Below are 24,111 nucleotides of genomic sequence, written 5' to 3'. Positions count from 1 at the left end.
GGAAGCGCTTTCCGTACACGTGACGGAAAAAAGTAACGAAATGTCACAAATTGAAGGGAATAATAAGCCTTTCACAATCTATCTTTCTGTCTATAAAGTGTCTAATTAGGCATGCTTGTTATATAGTTGGATTAAATGCAAATTCATTCATTAACATATCGACGTCCTTCCAAATATTCTCGGACTCTAAGGTTTCCAAGTAGTCCATTACCGTCCCGTTCAAGCCAGGACCTTCGCTCTGAGGGCCTGCACCCGTGGTAATCTGTTGTTGTGTATGCAACGCATTACTGCTTAGTACTGGCATGGAATTGTATTCCGCGTTTGGTTGGATCGAGTCCAACAGGATATTAGGGTGTCCGTCGTTTCTTTCGTTAGATTGTCTTTGGGAGGGTTGTATTGAACTTGGTATAATCCTTTCAGAAAATAATGATGTCTCATTAAGTATTGGTGCCTCCAAATTATTACGCGGTGACCCTTTGTTCAATATCCGGTTCAAGGATAGCATGGTATTTTGGGTACTTGGAGTATTAACATTGCTTCCTTCACTTGCATTGATTGGATGTGGATCTAATGGGATAGTGTTTATAATCTCTCTAGCTTTCTCTTCTGGGTTTGTATCATCTGATAATCTACGTTCAACATCTTCAGTGTTTTTTTCATTTGAAATAATATCAGCTCCTCCCTCCTTTTGGCGCAACTCTCTTCTCAATTTATCCAAACCACATCTCTCTTTGATGATAAATAAACAGTCAAAAAAGACACTCACTGAAAGTCTTGACTTCACAGTAATTTCCAAGTTGAAATCATTGCATAGCCTTTCCTCTTCTGATACTTTATCCTTTTTCCAATCAGAATATATATTTGCAAACATATTCCACATACTTTTCATAATTCCAGAAAACCTATACGACATATCATGCTTTACCACTGATGCAGTTAAAGTAGCTAAAATAGCATCATCATAAGCGCGCTTACCTTTCTCGATATCCAAAACAGAGGAAAGGGAAGAATGAACCAGTTTACTTATGATGCATGCAGCTTGCCAAATATTCAGTACAAAAATACCTGGGAAGTATTTAACGACATCAGAATTTCTTTGAGTCATTAAATTGACATGATCTAGCAACTCAATCGCCGCATTATAAACTCGAACAAGGCCATGTTTGGTCTGAAAATTCGACTCAATATCATTAAGACTCATTCTCCTAATATCTTCATCATTTGGTTTATGGTTGGAGATATCATCAGTAAAATAATATGACAATAAATGTACCCGAGCAACCAATACTTGAAACTTCCTCATGTCATCAAATGTGTTTTCGTGTAGTACTCTTTCCAATTGACGTAGTTGTTGGTTAAGTACTAAAAGCAAAGGCACTTTTTCCTGTGCTGAAACTACCCCAGAAAGATCGGCGGCGTTCGAATTGAGAGTACTATTCATTTGGTTCTCAAAGTGAACAATCTGTACCATGTGTTTTAATGCATTGGGTATCGTTAGGTCGACGGAGGGATGAAGAACAGTATGATCGAATGATACATACGCAGGAAATCCAAAGGATGATGCTGCAATTTGAGAGACGATGTTGCAGCATATCCAAGTTCTATTTTGTTCTGTTACCAGTTCATTGTTTGCGGTGACATATTGATCTGAAAACTCTACACAGTTTAGTCCAACTCTTAGTGCCTGGAACATTGCCGTCCCGATTGTATTCCAAGATGTATCAGCACTCAAAGAGGACGTTAGTGGAGGCCATAACGTATATAACAGAAATGCTTGGACAGAGTATACAGAGGCCACATTTAATATTGGTTCGTCCTGATCTGTAGGTGTGTATCGTATTATTGGAGAAATAGTTATTTCTGCTAGCACAGATTTAACAAGAACTGATAATCTTGCCATTAACTCAGAATATTTAGGCTTTCTCCTCATGGATGTCAATAAAATCACCCAAAATAAACATGGTGACAATGCATATATTTTCTCAGCACCTTTAGAAAGATCTACAATAGGTAAAAATTGTTGATAATTAATGCTGAATTCTTGAAATAACTCATTAATCTCTTCGGTTGATACTGTTACATCAACCAACGTCTTGGATGTGCATCGAAGTTGTTCTTCTGTTAGCTCCTGGCTGGGCGGCAGCGTTTCCTGCTTTACTTGGGACTGAACAGTTGATAGCTTTTCATCTAGTGACGTTTTTTGGTACGGGAGATCTGTATCTCTTATATTTGGCTCATCACCAATGTTTCCTCTCGACAATAATTCCCTCTCGTGTTCAATTCTTCTTACTATTTCCTCGGAACTTAAAGAGCTTAGACCAGCAGCCAGCTCTTTAAATCGCTTCTCTATGGCCTCATTTCGTGCCCGTTTATAAGTTCTTCTAAAATCTTTCTTCAATATACAGGGGACACCCTTTCTAGCACATTTAGAGCAAGGATTTGGTGCTTTATCATTGGCATCGCATTTCGATTTTTGTTGCCTACATTCTACACATGCGTATTTCCTTCTCCCCATAGGAATTTCTTTCTTTAACTCCATGACAGTCATAAGATAGCCTTACTGCTAGTACAGGTAACAAATCATCATTTTAATTAGGACTTCCCTGCCCTCGAAGATGCTCCAAAGTATTAAATCTGTGTACGTATATATTTCAGATTATTAAGATGACTATTATTTGGCCGTTACCGGGCCTGCATCGATGGTTGACAGAAAAATTGAAAGACAAAATTACCGCCCTTGTAACAAAGCGTAATAAACAGTTTTATATTGTTAAATAAATATGTAATTCATAGTATTCGTTTGAAATGCTCATTCATAAGTAGATACCTTCCTACCGACACGGCTACGATCAAAATCAATATCAAATTTAGAATTGATAACGTTTTGCCTCTTAGATTCAGGTCTAGTAGACGAAGCTCCCGAATCACGCCTCGATGAGAATCCTGAATGCGGTCTTGAATCATTTGGAGTCGATACTTCACTTCCAGATGATCCGTCAACATGATTAGGGTGAATTTGTAGAATTTGATGACCTGTGTTCAATTTTTCATTAACAGTAGGAACTGATAGTGCTAAACTGGAATGATTACGACTCGAGTCACGAGTTACTGTCAATTCCGCCAGTCTTGATGCAATGTTACTTAATGAAGGAGTAGAGGAAACGCTCCTACTACTATCAAGATGGGCATCTAAATCAAAAAAACCTGTCTTCTGTTGACTGTGATCATGATGGCTATGATGATGACGATGGGCTGATTCTGGCGTTCCTTCGGAATTATCGATGACTGAATTGAGAGCATTATCCAATTGGTATAATCTATCCACTGAGCGTGATATCTTGATTCCTGTCTTGTTACGAGAAGTTTCACGAGCAACTCTCCAGTACGAACGGAACTCATTAAGAACATAGTTCAGCATGTAGATCAACCTGTCACCTTGTCTAAATTGGGAAGTCACAGTAAGATCACATTGATCATCTTTAATAATGTAACCTATACCAAATCCTTGTGGAATAGCTGGTGTGATACCGAATTGTGTGGTAGCGGAGGTACCACAATTTGCCACGATCAACTCAGGTTGAGAAAATGGAGCAATTAATGTATTATTAAAAACATCTGATGCAATTTTTTCATCCTCCTCTGTGAAATCAATACCAAAATGCGAATGGAATTTGTACAGATATTTCAATGCATTAAAATGTTTTTCAAAACCTTCCCCTAATTTTGCCTTTCTAACCTTTTCACTATGTTTTTCACAAGTTTGAACGAATTTATCTAATTTTGTTTGATTATCAGTGGAAGTGGAGATAAATAATTGACAAAGCTCTAGCAAATCTTGATTTTGGATATTGACAAATGAAGACCTTGAATTTTTAAATCCTCTTGTGGAAATTGGTTCAAATCCAAAGGCCATTTTACCATATAAAGAATAGTGAGCAATTTGCAATGCAATTTGGATCATAGAGTCTGGTTTAACACCTAGCCTTTGAGCTGACCTACGACCCACAGAGATTGATCTGTGAACGATATCATGCTTGGAAATTAAATCAGCCAATTTCGTTTCTGATAAATGAACGTGAGTGTTTAGGATGTTACTAAATGACCAATCTATTTTATTAACAATTGAAGATGGATGGAAATCAGCTGGTTTGGGTGCCAATTCTGATGGCATAACATTTGGCCATAAAGAAAATTGTGGATCTCCAGCATTCACCTCTCTAGCTAATCTTAATACAGCTTCTGTGAAGGTTTCAGAGATGAATCTTAGAACCACGGATCCATCACATGTAAACGAATCCCAAATAACTGCAGCAGTAGCATCCTTGGTTACGACAAGTTGTAACTTATCGTACCATCTAGAGACACACGAACCAACCTGGTGACCTTTATTATCTATGATCGATGTACCATAAAACAATCTTTTCGTATTTTCTTCATTTGCTTGCTCTGTAGATTCATCCAAGACCAGGACAAATAGAGCTGAATCAATGAGACGTAATTCTTGAGGGTACCTCTTTTGCAATCTCTTACGTGCGTATTTCCAATTTCTGAAGGAATGCGATGTTAAGCTTCCTAAGGCGGTAGACCTTTTGAATGAGTAACTCTCCTCTGAATCTGTTAAAATTTGATTGAATAGAATACTTAGTCTACCCTCTGTGTATAAAATCTTATTTTCATCATCAAGAACTTCAATGGTATAATACTGTCCCTTAGAGATAACCAGGATATGTTTTGAATCGGGGTGGCGATCAATGGTAATACCATGACGAGTGAAGATGTCATCTTCATCATCTGAAACAGCAGAGTTGCTACTTGTAGGCCTGCTCTGGGTAAATGATTTAGTTTTATTTTGATCATCAGATTCATCTTCATATTCATCCTCACTTAAAAATGAGTCCTCATTGTCTAGATCTGAGGCAGTGTAAGGTTTATCTAGATCAAAATTCTCTACTTCTCCTTCTTGAAAAACAGGGCAACGAGTTGTCCCAAATAAATTCAAATATGGAACCATCGATAGAGGAACATCCTTGTTATTGGTATCAGGTGGTAGTAATTCTTGTTTCAAGGCAGAAATGAATCTTAGGGCAGAATGTACCAACACGGCAGAACGGGCAGACTGAGTAATATCAGGTACAGCATCATCAGCAAGAATCAGAAATGGGTTTCTTGGAAGAATATCATCGTCAATTTCTCTAGAGGATGAATGATTATTTATATCTAGATGTAACTTGTCCAAATAACAATCATTATTGTCGTAGTAAGTTCTTAGCTTTGCTTGTAGCTTTAATGCAGCATCTGAGCCTAAGAATGTCGAGAGTGCAGATGTTAGGCCTTTTATTTGGACAGGATCTAATGGATGCTTATAATACCCATCAGCGTAATATAAAGGTTCCAAACTTTTCTTCAAATCTCTTAGAGTATTCTTCAAATCAGGCAGGGGAAGCTTTGGCAACTTGTCCTCCTGAGAAAAAGTATGAACGGTATCAATATTGGTATCGATTTCTAATGCGGTAGTCATTGCTTGCTTATTAATAAACGAGATCTTAGTACCTAAAACTTGCAAAACCTTCGGCAAATATACAAATCTCGATGAGCTATTTATTTAGTAGTCTGTCGATCCTTCTATGTTCCCCTAGTACATCTGTTATATACAAGTGGCGTCCATTACTCCATCCGTCTGGATAGTGTTGTTCATCATCACCATCATTAGTGTCAATGACAGCATGACCAGACGATTGTTTAAGCGCACACGGTATTTCGGAACAGCTTTGCCGGTATCGGCTTATCACTGTCGGGTCGGACAGTCGGACAGTAAACCCTGGATATCGCGTCTGTTATTCTAAATGTATGATAATTAATGTATTGTATTGTATTGTATTGTATTTTAATGAGTTAGAGACAAAAGATAGAATAGTAGATATGTAATTCGGATAATATAATATACGTTTGCTTAACGGTTGGACTTGGCAACACGTTCCAATTCATCCTTCTTCTTGATGGCGTAGGAAGTGGAAGAACCCTTAGCAGCGTTGATCAATTCTTCAGCTAAAGTTTCAGCGATGGTCTTAATGTTTCTGAAGGCGGCTTCTCTGGCACCAATGGTCAACAAGGCAATAGCTTGGTTGACTCTTCTCAATGGAGCGACATCGACAGCTTGTCTTCTGGCAGCACCACCACCACCGACTCTAGTAGTGTCTTCTCTTGGACCGGTGTTGGTAATGGCATCGACAACAACTTGGATTGGGTTAGCATCAGTTAAGACGTTAATGATATCCAAAGTGTGCTTGACGATTCTTAGAGCCTTCAACTTCTTACCGTTGTTTCTACCGTTCATCATCAAGGAATTAGTTAATCTTTCAACGATTGGACATTGAGCCTTTCTAAATCTCTTGTTGGCGTAACGACCAGCTGTGTGAGAGACAAAGATTGGTTGTCTGATTTGAATGTAATCAACTAAAGAAGCATCTTTAACTTCAACTTCTTCAAAGGACCATTTGTTGAATAATTTAACTTCAGTTTGAGCTCTTTGAACTTCTTCTGGAATGGCAGTGGCCAAAACGACTGGGGTGAATTCTTCAACAACTTCGAATTCTTCTTGCACTTGAACTGGAGTTTCAACGTCAGACATCTTGGATTTCTAGTTTAGTTTCAGTCTTTCTTTACTTGCTATCGAAGAATTTATAAGTATAAATGAAAAGTCCCAACAAGAAAAATTTAAACCTACAAACTGAAATTAACAATTATTAATTATAGATTAAGAATGCTACTAGATACGTATAGAGCCTAACTAATCGAGCAGTGAATTCGATAAAATCAGTATTGCCCATCATAGTATTTACCAGCAGTAAGCGCGGTACTGCATTTCCCTCAGTTTTTGGAAAGAATTTCCCCAAAATTATCAGATCTGACGGTCTGTCTGGAAGGGTCCTATCTGGAAACAAACTCTCGGTAGACTCTAGGCGGAACCACAGAAACCTCCTTTACCAGAAAATCCCATGTTCTTTTTAAACGGGCCGAACCGATCAGAAGGAAAGTAAGAAAAAAAAATATTTCACAAAGGCTACATGTACTGATGTACAAAATGTTCGGGTGGACAGTCAAATGAACAAAGAGTAATAAAACAATTTACGTAGTGACATTATGGACATATATTGGATATATAGAGAAACGCCTTCATTCGAAAGAAAGTTTCATCTAATTAAAAACAGCTGTAAAATTTAAAATGCACAGCAAAGGAAAAACATACTTTTAAGGTTAGATGCAAATATTATGGATAGAAATTGTTGAGGTGGAACAACTCTCAATCATTTTTTCTTACCTAATTTAGCTGCTACAATGGAGGCTTCCTCCACACCTCTGATAATACCACTTTTGACTCCCCTATCTTCCATTACACATAAACCAGCAATTGTAGTCCCACCTGGGGTGCAAACTTGGTGTTTTAGTACAGTTGGATGTTCGCCACTTTCTTCAACCATCTTGGCAGTACCTTCAAGAACTTTAATCGCACATTCTCTACTTTCCTTTAGTGGGATACCCATTTTGATACCACTTTCCATTAAAGATTCCAACATCAATAAAACGAACGCTGGACCAGAACCCACAAGAGCAGTAGCGGCGTCCATGTTCTTTTCTGGCAATTCGATGCATTTACCAACATGACCAATTAATTGATCTACAACTTTTCTTTCTTCAGCAGAGACCTCTGAGGAATGAGATACAACAGCACAACCATAACCATATTTAGCTGGAGTGTTTGTCATGACTCTGGAGACCTTTCTTGTGTAATTTTGTAATTGATCAATGGTCCAGCCTGCAGCTAAGGAAATAATCAACTTTCCATCGATGACATCACGGACACCATCCAGAACTGGTTCTGCTAGATAGGGTTTAGTACCTAGAATAATAACAGTGGCTTCTTGAACAGCTCTAACATTTTGATCAAAAGTAGATTCCACTTCAATACCATTTGGAGACTTTTCAAAAGTGGCAATTAAATCAGTGACTTGTTGAGCACTTGGATTATCATGGTTGCATGTGATGATCTTAGATGGGTATAATGATGCGACAGCCTCAGTTTCTGCCTTTGGGGCCTTGTAAATGGCAGATAGAACAGCTTGGCCCATCACACCGCATCCTAAAATTGCTAAAGTATAACCCATAATTGATTTTGTTGCGGTTTGTTCGTGGTTTGTGGAGTACGTAAGGTGTAGTGGGTTCCTACAAGCGCCTTTAAAGTTGAGAGTCTTCGAAACTCATTCGTAAAAAAGTCGAGTTCTGTTCTCAATTTCCGAAATTTAAATTTCACGCTATGACTATAAAAATTATATGTAGCGTTAAATGAAATTCACCCATTGTAAATTAGCCTCATACGACCAAGTTCTCCTTTCATTTTACATATTCAGTAATTATAAAATGTATGAACTCTTCGATCTCTTTAAATTCTGAGAATTCTGTATCAAACTTAACTGTGCCATTCTCAGAAAGATATTTTATGTTTATAACTGCGTTGCAATAATTCGGACTTTCTAATGTCAAAGAGAGACATCCCTTATTTGGTATATATATGTCGAATTGTGTTTTGCAAGGATTCAATATGCAATCAAAGGCAGAAATATCCTGTATCAGTTTGGCAACATGTTTATCCATGAACTTGATATTCTCCTCTGTCGACGAGTTTTCGGTCAGGTCTAGCTTCTTTTCAACTAATTGTGTACCTTCAATAATATTTAATACATGATTCTCTAAAAGTTTCTTTAATAGCATCTTATAGTTGGAATGTCTCATTCTTCCCAAGATGGGTCTGATTAGTAAGATATCTTTATCGATATTCAAGTTTTTCTTAACTTTGGGGGACATTAATTTATTCTTCAGATTTTTCTTGAAAATCACCACGAGAAGCATTCTTAACGTAACATGCATTAGATTTGCCCTCTTGTCATTAACTTTAGGGGCATCACGTTCATGGTCGATTAGAGAACTGTCAGTCAATGATAATAACTCGATTTCAAATTTCTCATTCGGTAATTCTATAATCACTTTATTTTCATTTTCAATAGTGACACCGTAGGATATCAGACGTGAGCTCTCCTTTTTCAACTGATACATTAATTCCTTTTCAAGTATAAATTTCTTTAAAATTTTGATTTGAAATCTAATGTCTTCAAAAAATTTGGGGTCATTCTGGGAGTGATCACTGCCCAGTATTCCTTCAAACCCATCTTCATTATCAATTAATGACTCACCACTCAAAATGTAATCATCTTCAGATTCTATCTTGGTAAAGATTCTCACTCGTATGAATTTTTCATAGTTTCTTAATGCAACGTCACTATCACTATTTTGGAACGGTACTAATTCTAACAAATCTGTTAATGGATTATTTCTCAAAATAGCAATACCTCTATCTAACTTATAAGTTGACCCTGAATCTTCGTACCCATACTTGATACCTAAGGATCTTTGTCCTGTAGTCTTATCTCGTAACTTAAAGATGACATCTGAATTATTAATGTGGTTAGAAACCTTCTTCCAATAGATATGTTCCCTTTGTAGAGAGGCACTTAGTTTCAGATAGTTTTCTTTTAACATTATTCTGGAATCATTTAACGATTTTAATTTCCATCCTTTATTCAACACTTCTAATTGATTTGTTTCCTCTTTCGATAAAGGCGTATATGGGATTTTATCACTATTTAATGAACCAGGGCTAGCATTCTTCTTCAAAAATGCAGACATAGATGAATTCGCGTTGTTTTCTCTAACAGATGATAATAATAATGAAACAAACTCTAACGATAATGAAGACTCGTTCATAGCCATATTAATATGATCCACGATATCCTTTCGAACTTTTAAAAATTGCTCTTGGGTTAACTGTGGTTCAGACGATTGGTAAATAGCGTTGCTTTCAGGTATATTACTCTCAGGTGCAGATTCGTCTTTGCTAATATTATTTTTATCTTCAAAATCAATCTCCATTAAATCATCATCGATTGGCTTTTCTAATTCAGAAGGAGGACTTGTATGCTTATCCTCATTACTTAATCCATTGTTAGAAAGCTCCTCCATCAATCTTTCCTCCGATAGATCAGCAAACTTAAAGGATGGACCTCGTTCTTGTAGAATCAAAGGAATTAACTGTGAAAGTGGTAATTGTCCATAAATCTCGTGAGGATTCTTAATCAAGGATGTTCCCGTATTATGGATATTTTGTCCGGGAGTGCCTATTGCAGAGGGTGATTGGTCTGGCTGGGAACCGGTATCATTCACGGAGTTAGGAATGGCTCCTGGAGTGATTAATGATGGGGATAACGTTAAGTTTATCAGGTTAGGATCTAATGCCAGATTTATACCTTGTCCCTGTGTGGCACTTATATTTGAGTTAGGTGATCCATTAGCACTGTTCAGTTTTTCGTCATCCATTACCAGGTTACTCAAAAAGAAGTTAGAAAATGGTACAGCTCTTATTAGCTTTGATTGCGATGAAACGGAAGAACCAATCTTAAGTTTGAAGTGAATCTTTATGATAGCGGTAGATGTACTCTGACAGCTACTGAAAAATCAAAATAAACAAAAAATTACGTAATCGAAAATGCATTTAAGAATGATTATTTTCTATTTATTTTCTCCCAGGAAAATATATACTAATTCACTAATACCATTATATTATAAAACAGTCCAGACTGTTAATTATAAACTTATTCCCTTCCCTGAAGTTAGAGAACACCAGAGTCCTTCAGACTATTCTCTAATACAGTTTCCTTGATCGCGGCAAACACCAACTTGATATTTGATGTATCTGTGGCTTGTGTCACATGTGGATATATATTCAAGTTAGCACGATTCAATTGCATGTATCTCCATAGAATGTATTTGGTGGCTTTATTTATATCTTGGCCGCCTGTATAATCGGGAAAATAATTCTCCAAGGGCACCTTTTTAATTTTCTCAGCAAAGAGATCAATCTTGTTCAAAAATAATGCGACTGACGTTCTTGCAAACCATCTAGAATTCAAAATATTTTCGAAAAGAACTAACGATTCATGAAATCTGTTTTGTCCGTCATCTTCCAATAGGGATTGATCATATTCGGATAGTGAAATGCAATAAATAATTAATGTAACGTTATCAAAACAATGGATCCATTTCTTACGTTCAGATCTTTGACCACCAACATCGAAAAGATGTAGATTTGAATTAGAGCCGAGGTTGATATGTGTATCAAAGATACCAGTTGTCTTTTGTCTGGAGCGTAAGATGTCTTGTAAGGTTGGAACATAATCCTTCTCAGTTATTCTATCAATATTATCCATAAAGTATTTAGCAGAATCCATGAGATAAAATGATGATCTTTCTGGACTATTGATCAATTTTTGGGAAGAGCGTAAATTCCATAATTTCTTCAATATATCCCTGATTTCAGGTGGGAAAGTTTGTATAGTTCTTGTCTTTTGCTTGGGTGATACTGCCGATGCAGCATTCCCTTTTTTAATGGGGAGATCTTTTCTGTCTTTATCTGCATCAGTATCATTTTCATTGTCGTTAGAAGATTCTGCATCATCAGTCTCCAAAGCAAAATTCTTGAACTCTTCGATATCTTTCTTAGAAAATTCTGAATCATTGGGTTCAACCTTAATAAAAAGTTTCTCTCTAGCATTGATCAAGTCGTTTCCGAGTTCCAGTATATTATTATAGATCAAAGGAACAAATTCTAATAATTCATCCTTAGAATATCCACCCCCATGGATAATCTTCAATTGTTGTAGAATAGTTGATTTTCCACTTTCACCTGCACCCAATAACAGCACTTTAATCTCCTTATTATTGGGGTCAGCGTCCATATTTTGCAATTGTTGATCTCCTAAATTTGAGATATCCCTGATCTTAGCTTTCTTCTGAACGCTATTATTATGCTTCTTCGATATTTGTCGTGTTTCCTTGATAGAGGTATAATTTTCATCCTTAGCTTTGCTCTGCGGCGTAGCTCTTCTACTATTGGTTGATCCGGCTACAGGCTGCCCTGTTCGTGGACGATGTTGCGCATTTTGCTGTGGAGTATTGGTATTATTGGTGTCATTTTCTTGTTTAGAGCTGCAAACACCCATTCCTTATAAAGTAAAGTCTGTTGGTTCTTAAGTCTGAGGCAATTGAGTGACAACTTCTGTTGGGAATGGCCAAGATCTTCAATAGGTACGATTGAATCAACTAGATAATTGACGTTTTTTGTTTTTTTTCACTTTGCAATGTTTTTTTTTCTTAAGGGTTCCGCCGTTGAGATAAAGAGGGATGACAGAAAACGCAGTGGCATATGGTAAACATGATCGTCAACAGGGCACGATGACTCAGTCAACAACAGGGATATTTTTTATTGTTTTCAAGGTTGTGTTGTGGCCTCTTTAATCATTGGAACACAATTTACAGAGTTTTGCATAGTTTTATTGGAAGTTCACTGAACGTTTCCTGATATTTTGTAAAAGAATGGGTTCAGTTGCTTATTATAGAAGTTGCTTGGCTGTTGCTTTTAGCAGGTAGGCGTTAAATGCTTTGCATATTACCATTTTTTGAGACTTGAACCTTTTACCTTGCCGTAATTAATTCTAAAGGCTAACTGTTGACAATATTTCTGTCATAGTGTTACCCAGATAGGAAATATAATGTCACACATTCTGGAGATCGCCATGGAAAATTGTCTCTTATGTTTTAGATTTGAATCACCAGGACGATACGTTCATAGAAAGTTGTGACTATTGTGGTCAGCTTTTTGAGAACACTTCAACTGTTGATTCAACTGTACGGGGAACCGTTTAATATAGTCATGGGTCTACATTATCCAAGCTACATTGAACAATCGATAACTTCCAACAAAGTAATCACACCTGAGGTATACTTTAACGACCCAGGTGAAACTTACAGAGAAAGAAGAAGGCCGAATTCAGATAAGGATCACAAAGGATATATCACGTATGGATGTAGATTATGCAGGACTCATCTATCCTCCTCCACTCAGATTATTTCTAGAGATTATAAAGGTAAACTAGGAAATGCATATCTGATGGAAAATCTACTGAATATCGTTGAGGGAAAGCAACAAGAGAAGGTAATGGTCACAGGTAAATATACAATATGTGAAATTCATTGTCATTTATGCAAAAAAGTTATTGGTTGGAAATATTTAAAGTCAAATGCATCAAGTCAGAAATTTAAAGTTGGAAAATATATAATGGAGATGAATACAGTTCGCAGATGCGCTTAAAAGATGAGACTGCACTATATTGAATTATATAGTGTTTTTATTTGTTACTTAGTTAGTGTATAGATATATATATATATATTATTTGTTTTCTGATGTGAATGTCATTCTATATTTTTGGAGATTTCATTTATCATAGCTTACAAACTTCTTCCCTCCATTTTATTCCACACCATTCCGAACATAAAATAGAAATATTTCTAACTTGTTCCACAGACGCCTTATCACAACCTACATTTAGAGCACCTTTTAGGTGGCCGCGTAATTGTGGGTTGACACTTTGAGGTACTAAAGACGCAATGACAATCAAGCTCGTCTCAGTCGCTGATAGTATTTCGTCATATGATAATAAAGGCCCATAGATATGTTCAAGTGTAAAATACCAAAGATCAGGATATGCACTATTTAAATTATTGGCAACTCTCGTGGAAACTTTATCATAAACTTTATTCCAATGCTTGATACCATTATTGAACGATTCTATATCACTTCCCTTTCTAGGTCTTTGAACATTTTGAGAGAATAATTTCGGGCTAGCAGCAATAGGTTCGATGGTACTACTATCAATTAGAACACTAGGCGTTACTTCTTTCAAATGTGTCAACGCATTAATCGCTTTTGGTAAGCCACACAGGGCACCACTCTTTAATAAGGCATCTCTAAACTTATTCGTTATTTCAGTAACTCTGGCAGTTACTACTGGAAATAACTCATCGATAACTAATTTGATTCCTTCTTGTGAAGCGTCGTTTTCTAACACCTGCCAAACTTTATTAATTGTAACTTTAACGTCAGCATTTTGCTCCTTCAGTATCATATAAAGATAGATCTTGCGGATCTCATATGGTTCATTACACGAGCATAAAGTGGCTATCGTTGCAAGAGCCCATGTGTCATTTAATGAGGAGCCGTATTCAATTAGATGAAGCAATCGTTCTTTACTAATGATTCCTTGCATTATTGCGGTGTCGTGATTGTTGTTTTGTTGCAGATAATAATGAAGAACTAGGTTCAATCCATCACTCCAAGAAAAGTACCTGTTATGTCTTGCTATTCTTATACTATGTTTTTGACAGATTTCTCCATGTGAATCTATTGAGTATTTTGTCCCCCACTACGCATCTAATTCAAATTTGTAATGAAAAGCACGAAAAAAAGACACAGTCCATACAATTAATCATCGATCAAGCAATGCATGTGAAAACATTGGAAAATAAGGTTTATTCATTTCAAATATTAACTCGTGTCCTTTTCTAAGGAACATCTACATATATAATTATACAGGTTCTTGTTTTGATAAAAAATATCTATATAAAACAATCGATTGTCTTTCCAACACAGGTGGGCATCAAAGAGTCATAAAATTCATTAAGCGTTGTCCAATAGATAATTCGTCGCAGCATCTAGGTCCCAATTAAATTTCTCTAATGCCTTTGTAGCTTCTTCTTCAGTGAACCCCATTCCGCTCAATTCTTCGATGGCTAAGGATTTAGGAGTAGTAGCAATACCTCTGTTAACAGGTGATCTGATTGGAGGTGGTGCAAAACTTGATTGTGTGTTAGATTGCTGGGGTTCAGATGTTGCTGGTGGAACAGTATTACTACCTTGTTGTTTACCATTTCCAAACCCAGCAAATATCTCATTCCATTCATCGTTACTTAAAGTAGATTCGGTTGATTGTAGTTGAGATGGTGCTTTTCGTTGATCTGCATTGTTATCTGTCGTGATAGTCCCTGTAAAAGCATTTTGCTGTAGTTCATTGTCTAGGTCATTATGTCCAATTGTTTCGAAGCCTTCCATAGAGCTTGGAGAGTGCTGATTACCATCAGTTTCAAGATCATCATCATTACCTTCCTCTTCCACTGCAGCTTGTTCTAATCCAGCAAATTCATCATCAAATTCATCAGCAGCAACAGCTGGAGAAGTCGGTGGAACACTACCTTGCGCTGTGTTTAAGTAATCTGGTTGCTTAGGTGTTGCAGCCCTTTCTTGAATAGATGGGGGAGCTTGAATTCGTGGTTGAATCTCTTTTTGGGGAAGAGCAGGAGACAGTACTTCTCTCGTGTCTTCGAATTCATCATCAGAAGAATCACTTTCATCAATGTGTAACTCTTGCATTGGTGGGAACTCTTCATCAATGGTTTTAGATTTAGATTGATCTTGCATTGCTGACATATCAGGAGATTGTTCAATTGAATTGTCAGAAACATTATCTAATTCATCTACAACATTCTTCTCTTCAATTGGGGTAGGAACAATGGTAGTATCAGCAATGGCAGGGATAGTGTCCATTGTTCCCGATCTATTAGCAGTGCTAGTTGGTGTCTCAGCAACTTCTGGTGTATCCCATTCGCCAGGAATGTGAGAATCCTCTTCATCTTCCGTGGAAACATTCTTCTTGACTACTGGAAGGCCCTCTTTGGTGATTGACTTTTCACCCAATCTTTCATCTAAAGGTTCTGCTAATTCTGCTTCACCGCCGACGGATTGAGGGGCATTGTTTGCAACAGATGACGTTAATGACTGAGATCTTGGGATACCATACTCGTTTAAGTCACCTTCAAATCTATCGGCTAATGTTTGTGCAGCCTCTTCTTCGGTGTTATTGCCAGATGGTAATGTACCGGCGACTTCATTTAGAGACTCACCTGCAGTTTCACTTTGAGAGGGAACAACTGGAATGTCACCGTCGAATACATCACTTTGAGTCTTTTCAGTTTTTTCCTCGTCATCAGGAAGGATGGTTGAGTCAACAAATTTAGATACGTTAGCATCATTTTTCTTACTGATGATATCCTTAGCATCATCAGGCAAATGGCCCATTGCCAATTGAATTTGTCTTTCCGATAAATCTTGAACACTATTTGCATATTCCGCACGTTGTTTTTCCAATTCATCATTTGCCTTTTCAAACACTTCCTTTCTCTTAGATAGATCAGTGAACATTTCTTGTAGACGAGTGACGTGATCATTGTAGATCTTCTCTTGCTCTTCGATTTGAGCATTGCGTTCTTCCAATTGTTTCTCACGTTCAGTTAAATCATCATTTCTCAATGCCAAGTCTTTATATTTAGACTCTAATTGAGAATGTTGTTCTTCCACAGTTTTTTGATATTCGTTCAATTCATTTTGTTTTGTTAGGTACACTTGCAATTTTTCATCAAGACCGTCAATTTCTGTTTGCATACTCTTTAGATTGATTTGACCCACTTCTAATTGCTTTGAATTAACGTCCACCATAGATCTCTGTTGTCTCACATTTTGTTGTTTTTCATTCAATTGAGTTTGTAAAGTAGCAGTCATAGAGTTCAAGTTTGCAATTTGGTCCTTCAAATTAGTATTAGATTCTTGAGCAGTAGTCAACTCAGTGGTCAATTCATTCAACTTAGATTCGATGGCATGGTAATTTGCTTCAGTGACACCTAATTGTTGCTTCAAAGTTTCAGTTTGTTTATTACTTTCCAATAATTGACTCTCCAACACTTCAGTTTGTTTCATATTATCATCATGAGTTTTACGTAGAGTAGATAGTTTGTTTTCAATTGAAGCTTTCATATCATTAACACGCTTTAATTCTTGTGCTGCTCTAGCCTTTTTGTCATTAGTAATAGTAGCTTGCTTGGATAAAGAATTGACTTGATTGGACAAGTTTGCCAATTCTGTGGTTGCTGAAGATAATTGTGCAGACGCTTGAGAATCAGCAAATAAATCATTATTAGTAAAACCACCTGAGGGAGTAATATTTTTATTCATGTTTCCTGATGGCATACCAAGAGATGCAAAATTTGGAACTTGAGGTAGGGATACAGAAGCAGCTCTATGAACAGGTGGAGGTGGAGGAGCATTGCCTGAGGCATTTAAGGCTGGTTGAGTTTGTGCGGGAACCATGTTCTTTTGTTGGAATTGTTGTTGTTGTGGAGTTTGTAGTTCTTCATCTTCCTTAATAATACTTTGACCAAAGTGAGAAGTTGGATTAAACTTCTTAAAGTTCATGGCAGAGTGGGCTGCAGCGGCCTGTGATGGAGAGGCATTAGATGGAGATGAGAAATCACGATTGAAACTATTGTTTGTATCATTACGAGCCACGGGTGGTGGAGAGTTGAAAGATGAGTTCAAAGCCAACAAATCATTTAGAGACCCATTGTTTGAGTTTTGTGGAACTTGTGGTTGAGGTAACTGTTGTGGTTGAACTGCTTCTTGGAAAGATGGTTTAGTTGATCTTGATGGAATTGGCATTGAGCTCTGTTGTTGTTGTTGTGGAGCCTGCTGCATTGCACCATTTTGATAATTAAGGGCTGGAGATTGTAAGAGTTGGTCAGGAACTACATCAGGTAAATCAATACCTGAATTCTTTTTTTGAATTAAAAACATGGCAATTGCGAATTCTAACTTTGTGAATTTAGCATTATTATGGATATCAGCCAAATCCCAAACAGTAGCTAATGTATCTTGACTTAACTTAGATGAAACGAAGAAGGGGACTAATATATCAGCAGTCAATGCACCTTCGTGATTCTTATCTAATGAATCAAAAATGGCATCGAATTGTTGTTTCTTTTCCTGGTTAATAGTCCAATCTGATGCTGCATTACTAAATGCACCTGACGATAAACGGGTCAAAGTGGAAGATTGTCTTTGTAAACCAGTAGCTGGCCCAGGCCCATTAATGGATGAAAGTCCCGTGGAATTGTTACTTATAGGAGCAGCAGGAGGTTGTGAGTTAATTCCATTATTAATGGAATTCCACAATTGTGGTGATAATGATGTTGGGAATGGGTTTAAAGATGGATGATTAGCCATTGAAAGTTGAATCATGTACATTGCCATGACAAATTCTGGTTTATCTAGGGCACCAGATGCATTCTTATCACAAAGAGCCCAGATTTCCCCCAATGTTTGGTTTGGTAGATTTGCCTTCAAGAATATCTCTTTAGCTTTATCTCCAGGTAAACGTTGATTCCCAGCTGCTGTTCTATCGAATAAATGTGAGAATTTGGCGATATCATTCTGAGATGGTGATGGAATTGCAGAGGAATTTTGTTGCAAATTGTTGCCCGTTGAATTGTTATTAAGTGTTATTTGGGCTGGATTTTCATACAATTGAGAGTTAATGACCAAAGTTGGATTATGTTGTAAATGGCCAATGACTCTCAATGCTGCGGAAAATTCATCCTTGTTTAAGAATCCCTTGTTACCCACATCCACTAGAGCCCAAACTTGAGATAATAATTGACCAGATAGACCTGATGCGGCAAAGACGGGTCTTAAGGCTTCCCCGGTTAATATACCCAGATCCTCGGTATCTAGCTGTTTAAATTTCTGATTGATGACAGATTGTTCTTCCTGAGACAATGGAGTCTGGAAGTGAATTGCACTCATCGTTGGTTAGATATCTGTCAATGATCTTAAAATTTCTTGATCTGTTGGAATTGTAGTTAGCAGATCTGACTAGTAATCCATGTACGGATCAGTGAAGAAGTTGTTATTGAAATTGGCAGATAGGAGAATTTCCACCCCCTTAGCGCTGGCGTCGGACGCGATCTTCTGATTTATCGATTGATTGATTGAGATGGGGCATATACACAACAAAGAACAAGTCACGTATTTAAAGAAAGTGGTGGATTAGGGTAGAGTAGAGTACAGCACAACATGTTACTGAAGAAGAATTACGTTACGGCGTTGTTCGTTACCTCCGGGTTATGTTTGTTCCTTAGGCCTGTCTACATCAGGTAATTTGAAAGGCATCACTTCTGATCATGACAAGTGGGCTCATTGCATTGCATTCATGTTTGAATCGTGGTTATTTGCGAATTGTTTTGCCTCGAGGACTTTGCCTCTGTCATTCAAGGTTCCCTGGTGGATTAAGATTTTGTTAGACGGTTTGCAACGATACACAAGCGATAAATTTTTCCAAATGGAGACTTCCATTGATTTAGATCGTGAAGATGGGTTACGATTACGGGATGGTACATTGCGATGGGTCCATGTGGACATCAAGATTGATAAATATTTCCTCGCAGTGGTGATTTGTACGATGTTTGCAAGCATTGGCAGTGAACTAGCGCAAACGATTATTACTAGGGGTAGGAGGATGTTTGATCCCCTTGATATACTGTGTAATATGGTGGGGAGCATTATTGGTATCTTGGTTGCGTATGTGCGAGATTGAACAGGCGCTAATAGGGTTATTATATTTAATTGATAAATAATACGATTAATGATTACATTAAATATCCATTTTCCTTGGCAATGGGCGGCACGTTAATTAGATGAAGTGGAAAAAAAAAATGTTTATATACATATATTAGCATCAACATCAACCAGTATCATATCTTCAAGCAATAAGGCAGAACACATAGGAGCAATGACCATGGACGACACTATCGATGAAATTCCACACAACATGATGGGTATCAAGTCTGAGTCGCTTTATATGACGCTGGAGAGTATAACGCGAGAACACGATGTTTCGATCTTGAATGCTAATGTTCCGTCGCAATTGTTACCTGAGTTGATTGAGCATCTGAGTGATACGATACCGAATGATATATTTATTCAACGGAGTGAAGTGGAGTTGAATAGTTTGAAAAGGTTGGGGGATGTTTTGAGGGATAAGTTTTTGGAGACTGGTAATTATCCATTTACGATGCAGAGGATTTGTGAGTTGTGTTTTGATCCGTTCAAGTATTTTAAAGTTAATGAATTGGGGAAATTTATTAATGCATTGGAGAAGTGTTGTTGTGTGGACTCGTATTGGGTTTTAGATAAGGAGAAGGGTGAGTCTCATTCGGATGTGGAAATGATGGATGTTGGTGGTGCGAATAACGATAATGATGACGATGATGTTTCGTTGAGTAGGATACCGTGGATAGATAAGAAGACGGAGATGGGTCTTCCCACTTTTATTAAGGAGATTGATACTATAATGAATGCGAATATGGGGTATGATGATGATGATGATGATGATGATGATGACGAGGATGAAGATGGTGTTGGAGTCATGGAGAATAATCAAGATGGTATAAGTATACGAAATGATAAGGATTTTATTATCGAGGAGTATTATGAGGATGATGGTGATATGGATGACGACGACGACGACGATGATGATGAAGATGATGATGATTATGTGGAGGATCGACCAAATGGTGATGGTACAGATCCGATTGATGATGAAGAGGAGGAGGTGGCGAAGGAGGAGGATGGTTTAGACAAGACACCTTTGAAGAGGAAGCCCACTGAATTGGATAATTATCAGTATGATGAGTCACCCAACGAGCATGATCTGTTAACGCCCAAGAAATATAAGCAGGATTCTCAAGTGACAGAAGTTTTAAATTCTCCATCGATGTTTGGAGAGGCAAATTTGAGTACATCTGTTTCCGATGTGAGCAAGGAGAGTGGGAATGAGAATGGTATTTCTGTTCTCGTTTCACCAAACCCTTTTGAAACTAGCAAAACTGGCGAAGAACAACAACAACAACAACACCCACAACAAAAAGAAGAACAGGAAAAGATACGAGCCACTACTGATGAAATTTTGCAAAATAATAACGATAGTCCGTTGAGTAACAAGACTAGGTAGGTAAGTATATTTTTGAGAATATAAAATAGTTTATTCAGGTAGAAAAAAAGGAATAAATAAAATAAATAAATAAAATAATGAAGTGGGATATTTTTTATAGACAGTATTTTTGATTCACCATCTCATCATGGACATATCATTTCTTATTCTCATGTAATCCAATAAGCCTTCAATTTGACCAGTTCCTGCTATGGCAATATCTTGATCCCAGACTCTTTCTCCGGCCCATGCCTTAATGTCCTTCACTGTAATTGAATCAATCTTGTTAAAGATTTCTTGTAAATTATGTTTCGTACCCGTGTTAACGATACTTTCCCCTAACAAATTAGCTCTTTGTAAATTGGACACATTGTTACTATTTTCATTAGCCAATTTCAATTTCAATAAAGATTTGCCCCTAGCCAATTCCGTATTTGTGATGGAGATGGTCAATCTATTCCATTGTTTCAAAGTGAAATGAATCAAATCATCGATGGAACCGACGTTTCTTGTCACTGTGGAGAACCCCCATAACCCTGAGTCCTTATAGGAAAGATTAAAATGGTCAAACGAGTCACATAATCCATATTCTTGTAAATTATCCAATAATTTGATACCTTGTAATCTTGATCTTGGTTCAAATGCGTTATATTGGCCAAAGATTTGTGCGGCGACTTGAGCAGTGTAATAATTTGGTGAATTCATGGGTTCACCTTCCACAGCGATGGAGATCCATGCCTTTGGTAACGTATCATCTCTCAATCTTACTTCCGAGCCCAAGAAAGTTGATTTTGTCTTGGAGACTTGCTTTTCACCGGGGGCCAATTGTAAATTATCCTCGACGGCTTGTAATAATTCCTCATGTGGGATGTTCCCCGTACCTACTACAACAGCATTGGAAGCTTTAAAATTATTCTGGGTGAAATATTGTAAATCAGAAGTGGTTAAAGTTTGTAAAGTTTCTACGGTGCCTCTTGTTGGTAATGATAATGGAGTATTTTGGAATGCAGTGGAGTGAAGATGTTCCATGACACGGGTGGCATGTTGAGTATTTTCAAAAATGGCTGTCTGTTGCTCGCATAATTGTTTCTCGTAGTTGAAAGTGGGTTCATCCAATTTAGCCTCGATCAAGTTTTTCTGTAAGAATTGGAAAACTTTGCCCTGTTGACCTGGTAGGGAGGAGACCATGTATGATTGGTAATCTCTAGCGACGTGAGAGTTCAATTGGAAATCGTTTTCATTAGCCAATTTGGTCAAGTTATTATTCTTGGAGAATAAATGGGTGGAAAGATTGGATACCCCGTTATTATAAGGGTTTTCCGCCGTGGAGCCTGATCCAAAGACTAACCCGATGGAGGACGCAGTGGCGGATGGGTCGTGTTCTGTAGCGACGGTGATGCCGTTGGTCAACTTGGTGATCTGAGTGTGGACTGGAGCGACGGCGGCCGCCATTGCCATTGATCTCTTGGCGATGATGTTGGGCGCACACCTAGCTGCTAGTCTTGTTCTTAACATTGGTTCTGTATGGTTGAGTTTTGTTTTGAGTTGTGCTCGAGGACGGGAGAGGTGCTTGAAGAGTGTAGTGTAGTGTAGTGTGTTGGTTAAATGGGGCCAAGGCCAAGCGAAGCAGACATGGATGGCACTGGATTGCTCACGACGGGTTGGTCCGTTATTATCGGTTGGTGAGCCAAGGGGGGGGGGGTCTGTTCCAGAAACCATATGTCCGACGGAGCAAGCCCGAGCTCCGTCGGCGCAAAGCGCCCTGCTGTGATTGGTGGATATAAGGCCCCGAAGCGAACGCCGAGAGTCGGCCTGCGGCTAACGCGATGGGCAGCGGGCGCCGAGACCGCGGAGTTGCGGTTCCCACGGCTTGGACTGGGCTGCTCGCGAGCCACGGCGCGCAACTGGCCTCACAGACCCTGAGTCAGCTTCTGCTCCAGCTTCTGCTTGCCAGTGAGATCTGCCCTGACAAATACAACGTATTGTTTATGCCAGACTATGTAATGTAATGATAAACCAAACAAGGTTTATTCCCGCGGGGCCGTGGACTTCTCGACGCTCTCGTCCTCTGCTCTTCTCATATAAATACAATCGGTGGTTCGCACACTAGTGGGATCTCATCCATGCTGCCTTGCTACCCCTCCACACACACACACACACACACACACAAACATGAACGGTATCACATTCCCGGAAATCTCACAACAGTTCAAAATCGCTGAGAAGGCAAGAACTAAATTGACTTCTTGTGTACAGGAATATTCCATCAACGGTGATTGTAATTGGAGGAAACTGGTCGGTCATGCTAATTTGCTGGATAGAATTAATGACAATATCAAAAATTTGAAATTTAACATGACCAAGAACGACGTCGAGAACAAGCAACAGGTAGTACAACAAGAGGTCGACCACTTCGCTCTCGAGACGGAAGAAAGAGATAATAATGAGATAATACATCGTGAAGATGTTCAAGACGCCAATGCCAACGGGTGTTTCCAATTCGACTCCGAATCTGACTCAGATTCGGATTCAGATTCAGACTCGGACTCGGGCTCGGATTCTGAGCTGGACTCAGACCTACAAGAAAGTGACTACGACAGTGTCTCCGATTCAGATAACGATTACGATTACGATTATGATGTCGATTACGATTTCGAAATTACTGCCTTGACAGTGACTCAATCAAACGAAAACGATTCGGATATAACAGGTTATAACTCCGACGAGGAAAATAAACAAAAAATTATACTAAGAAAGCAAAGAACATCACAACCACCAAATCATCAGCAAACAACACCAAGAAAGGTGACCACAACAGATATTCTACGCAATGATGACGATGACGATGACGATGACGACCCGAATTTAAACTTATCAAAATTCCATTCATTTGAAGACGATGACAACGACGACGCTAATGCAAAACAACAAACAATCTACTATACCCATAATCAAAGAGACAATCATGTACAACATTTTAACGACTTACGAATAAAGAGATATGCCACCTATAATAATGACAATAAGAATAATACAACAACTTCAACAACGACACCCACTAATAATAATATTTTAAATGAAGCACCAATATCTGTTCAATGATTTGGCATAACAAACTGTACTATTTTTTCGCATTCACTCATTCATTCGTTAAACGACAATTAATATTCCATTCCACGCCCCACCCCGCCCCGATATTTATATATATATATATTCATTCCCACACTCATTATTTAATAGCTCTTATAAATAGTATTTTAAGAAACAACACTGTAATGTTATTCATTCAATTTTC

General features: G+C 38.0%; 13 protein-coding genes across 13 annotated transcripts; 4 read left to right on the top strand and 9 right to left on the bottom strand.

The window, feature by feature from the left end:
- Positions 1 to 118: 118 nt before the first annotated feature.
- Positions 119 to 2,548, bottom strand: NCAS0A15020 (uncharacterized protein; the record flags this gene model as incomplete). Its single annotated transcript, XM_003674390.1, has 1 exon — positions 119 to 2,548. One exon carries the CDS (start codon positions 2,546 to 2,548, stop codon positions 119 to 121), a length of 2,430 nt encoding a protein of 809 aa, XP_003674438.1.
- A 261-nt stretch (positions 2,549 to 2,809) lies between these two features.
- On the bottom strand, positions 2,810 to 5,518 carry YAT2 (carnitine O-acetyltransferase YAT2; the record flags this gene model as incomplete). The annotated part of the gene is made up of 1 exon (XM_003674389.1): positions 2,810 to 5,518. One exon carries the CDS (start codon positions 5,516 to 5,518, stop codon positions 2,810 to 2,812), a length of 2,709 nt encoding a protein of 902 aa, XP_003674437.1.
- A 432-nt stretch (positions 5,519 to 5,950) lies between these two features.
- On the bottom strand, positions 5,951 to 6,628 carry NCAS0A15000 (40S ribosomal protein uS7; the record flags this gene model as incomplete). The annotated part of the gene is made up of 1 exon (XM_003674388.1): positions 5,951 to 6,628. The coding sequence occupies one exon, from the start codon at positions 6,626 to 6,628 to the stop codon at positions 5,951 to 5,953; it is 678 nt and encodes a 225-aa protein (XP_003674436.1).
- Positions 6,629 to 7,304: 676 nt separating this feature from the next.
- On the bottom strand, positions 7,305 to 8,162 carry PRO3 (pyrroline-5-carboxylate reductase; the record flags this gene model as incomplete). Its single annotated transcript, XM_003674387.1, has 1 exon — positions 7,305 to 8,162. The coding sequence occupies one exon, from the start codon at positions 8,160 to 8,162 to the stop codon at positions 7,305 to 7,307; it is 858 nt and encodes a 285-aa protein (XP_003674435.1).
- A 226-nt stretch (positions 8,163 to 8,388) lies between these two features.
- SRB4 (Srb4p) lies at positions 8,389 to 10,425 on the bottom strand (the record flags this gene model as incomplete). Its single annotated transcript, XM_003674386.1, has 1 exon — positions 8,389 to 10,425. One exon carries the CDS (start codon positions 10,423 to 10,425, stop codon positions 8,389 to 8,391), a length of 2,037 nt encoding a protein of 678 aa, XP_003674434.1.
- Positions 10,426 to 10,718: 293 nt separating this feature from the next.
- Positions 10,719 to 12,107, bottom strand: GPA2 (guanine nucleotide-binding protein subunit alpha; the record flags this gene model as incomplete). Its single annotated transcript, XM_003674385.1, has 1 exon — positions 10,719 to 12,107. The coding sequence occupies one exon, from the start codon at positions 12,105 to 12,107 to the stop codon at positions 10,719 to 10,721; it is 1,389 nt and encodes a 462-aa protein (XP_003674433.1).
- A 710-nt stretch (positions 12,108 to 12,817) lies between these two features.
- Positions 12,818 to 13,255, top strand: MOH1 (Moh1p; the record flags this gene model as incomplete). The annotated part of the gene is made up of 1 exon (XM_003674384.1): positions 12,818 to 13,255. The coding sequence occupies one exon, from the start codon at positions 12,818 to 12,820 to the stop codon at positions 13,253 to 13,255; it is 438 nt and encodes a 145-aa protein (XP_003674432.1).
- Positions 13,256 to 13,385: 130 nt separating this feature from the next.
- On the bottom strand, positions 13,386 to 14,210 carry NCAS0A14950 (carboxymuconolactone decarboxylase family protein; the record flags this gene model as incomplete). The annotated part of the gene is made up of 1 exon (XM_003674383.1): positions 13,386 to 14,210. The coding sequence occupies one exon, from the start codon at positions 14,208 to 14,210 to the stop codon at positions 13,386 to 13,388; it is 825 nt and encodes a 274-aa protein (XP_003674431.1).
- Positions 14,211 to 14,620: 410 nt separating this feature from the next.
- Positions 14,621 to 18,631, bottom strand: EDE1 (Ede1p; the record flags this gene model as incomplete). Its single annotated transcript, XM_003674382.1, has 1 exon — positions 14,621 to 18,631. The coding sequence occupies one exon, from the start codon at positions 18,629 to 18,631 to the stop codon at positions 14,621 to 14,623; it is 4,011 nt and encodes a 1,336-aa protein (XP_003674430.1).
- A 406-nt stretch (positions 18,632 to 19,037) lies between these two features.
- On the top strand, positions 19,038 to 19,421 carry NCAS0A14930 (uncharacterized protein; the record flags this gene model as incomplete). The annotated part of the gene is made up of 1 exon (XM_003674381.1): positions 19,038 to 19,421. One exon carries the CDS (start codon positions 19,038 to 19,040, stop codon positions 19,419 to 19,421), a length of 384 nt encoding a protein of 127 aa, XP_003674429.1.
- Positions 19,422 to 19,616: 195 nt separating this feature from the next.
- Positions 19,617 to 20,837, top strand: PSY4 (Psy4p; the record flags this gene model as incomplete). Its single annotated transcript, XM_003674380.1, has 1 exon — positions 19,617 to 20,837. The coding sequence occupies one exon, from the start codon at positions 19,617 to 19,619 to the stop codon at positions 20,835 to 20,837; it is 1,221 nt and encodes a 406-aa protein (XP_003674428.1).
- Positions 20,838 to 20,951: 114 nt separating this feature from the next.
- Positions 20,952 to 22,535, bottom strand: COR1 (ubiquinol--cytochrome-c reductase subunit COR1; the record flags this gene model as incomplete). The annotated part of the gene is made up of 1 exon (XM_003674379.1): positions 20,952 to 22,535. The coding sequence occupies one exon, from the start codon at positions 22,533 to 22,535 to the stop codon at positions 20,952 to 20,954; it is 1,584 nt and encodes a 527-aa protein (XP_003674427.1).
- A 453-nt stretch (positions 22,536 to 22,988) lies between these two features.
- On the top strand, positions 22,989 to 23,918 carry ECM13 (Ecm13p; the record flags this gene model as incomplete). The annotated part of the gene is made up of 1 exon (XM_003674378.1): positions 22,989 to 23,918. The coding sequence occupies one exon, from the start codon at positions 22,989 to 22,991 to the stop codon at positions 23,916 to 23,918; it is 930 nt and encodes a 309-aa protein (XP_003674426.1).
- Between the last annotated feature and the right edge of the window lie 193 nt (positions 23,919 to 24,111).

Source organism: Naumovozyma castellii, chromosome 1 (assembly GCF_000237345.1).
Source record: "Naumovozyma castellii chromosome 1, complete genome".
NCBI lineage: Eukaryota > Fungi > Ascomycota > Saccharomycetes > Saccharomycetales > Saccharomycetaceae > Naumovozyma > Naumovozyma castellii.
This window is presented reverse-complemented; position numbering and strand designations above follow the sequence as displayed.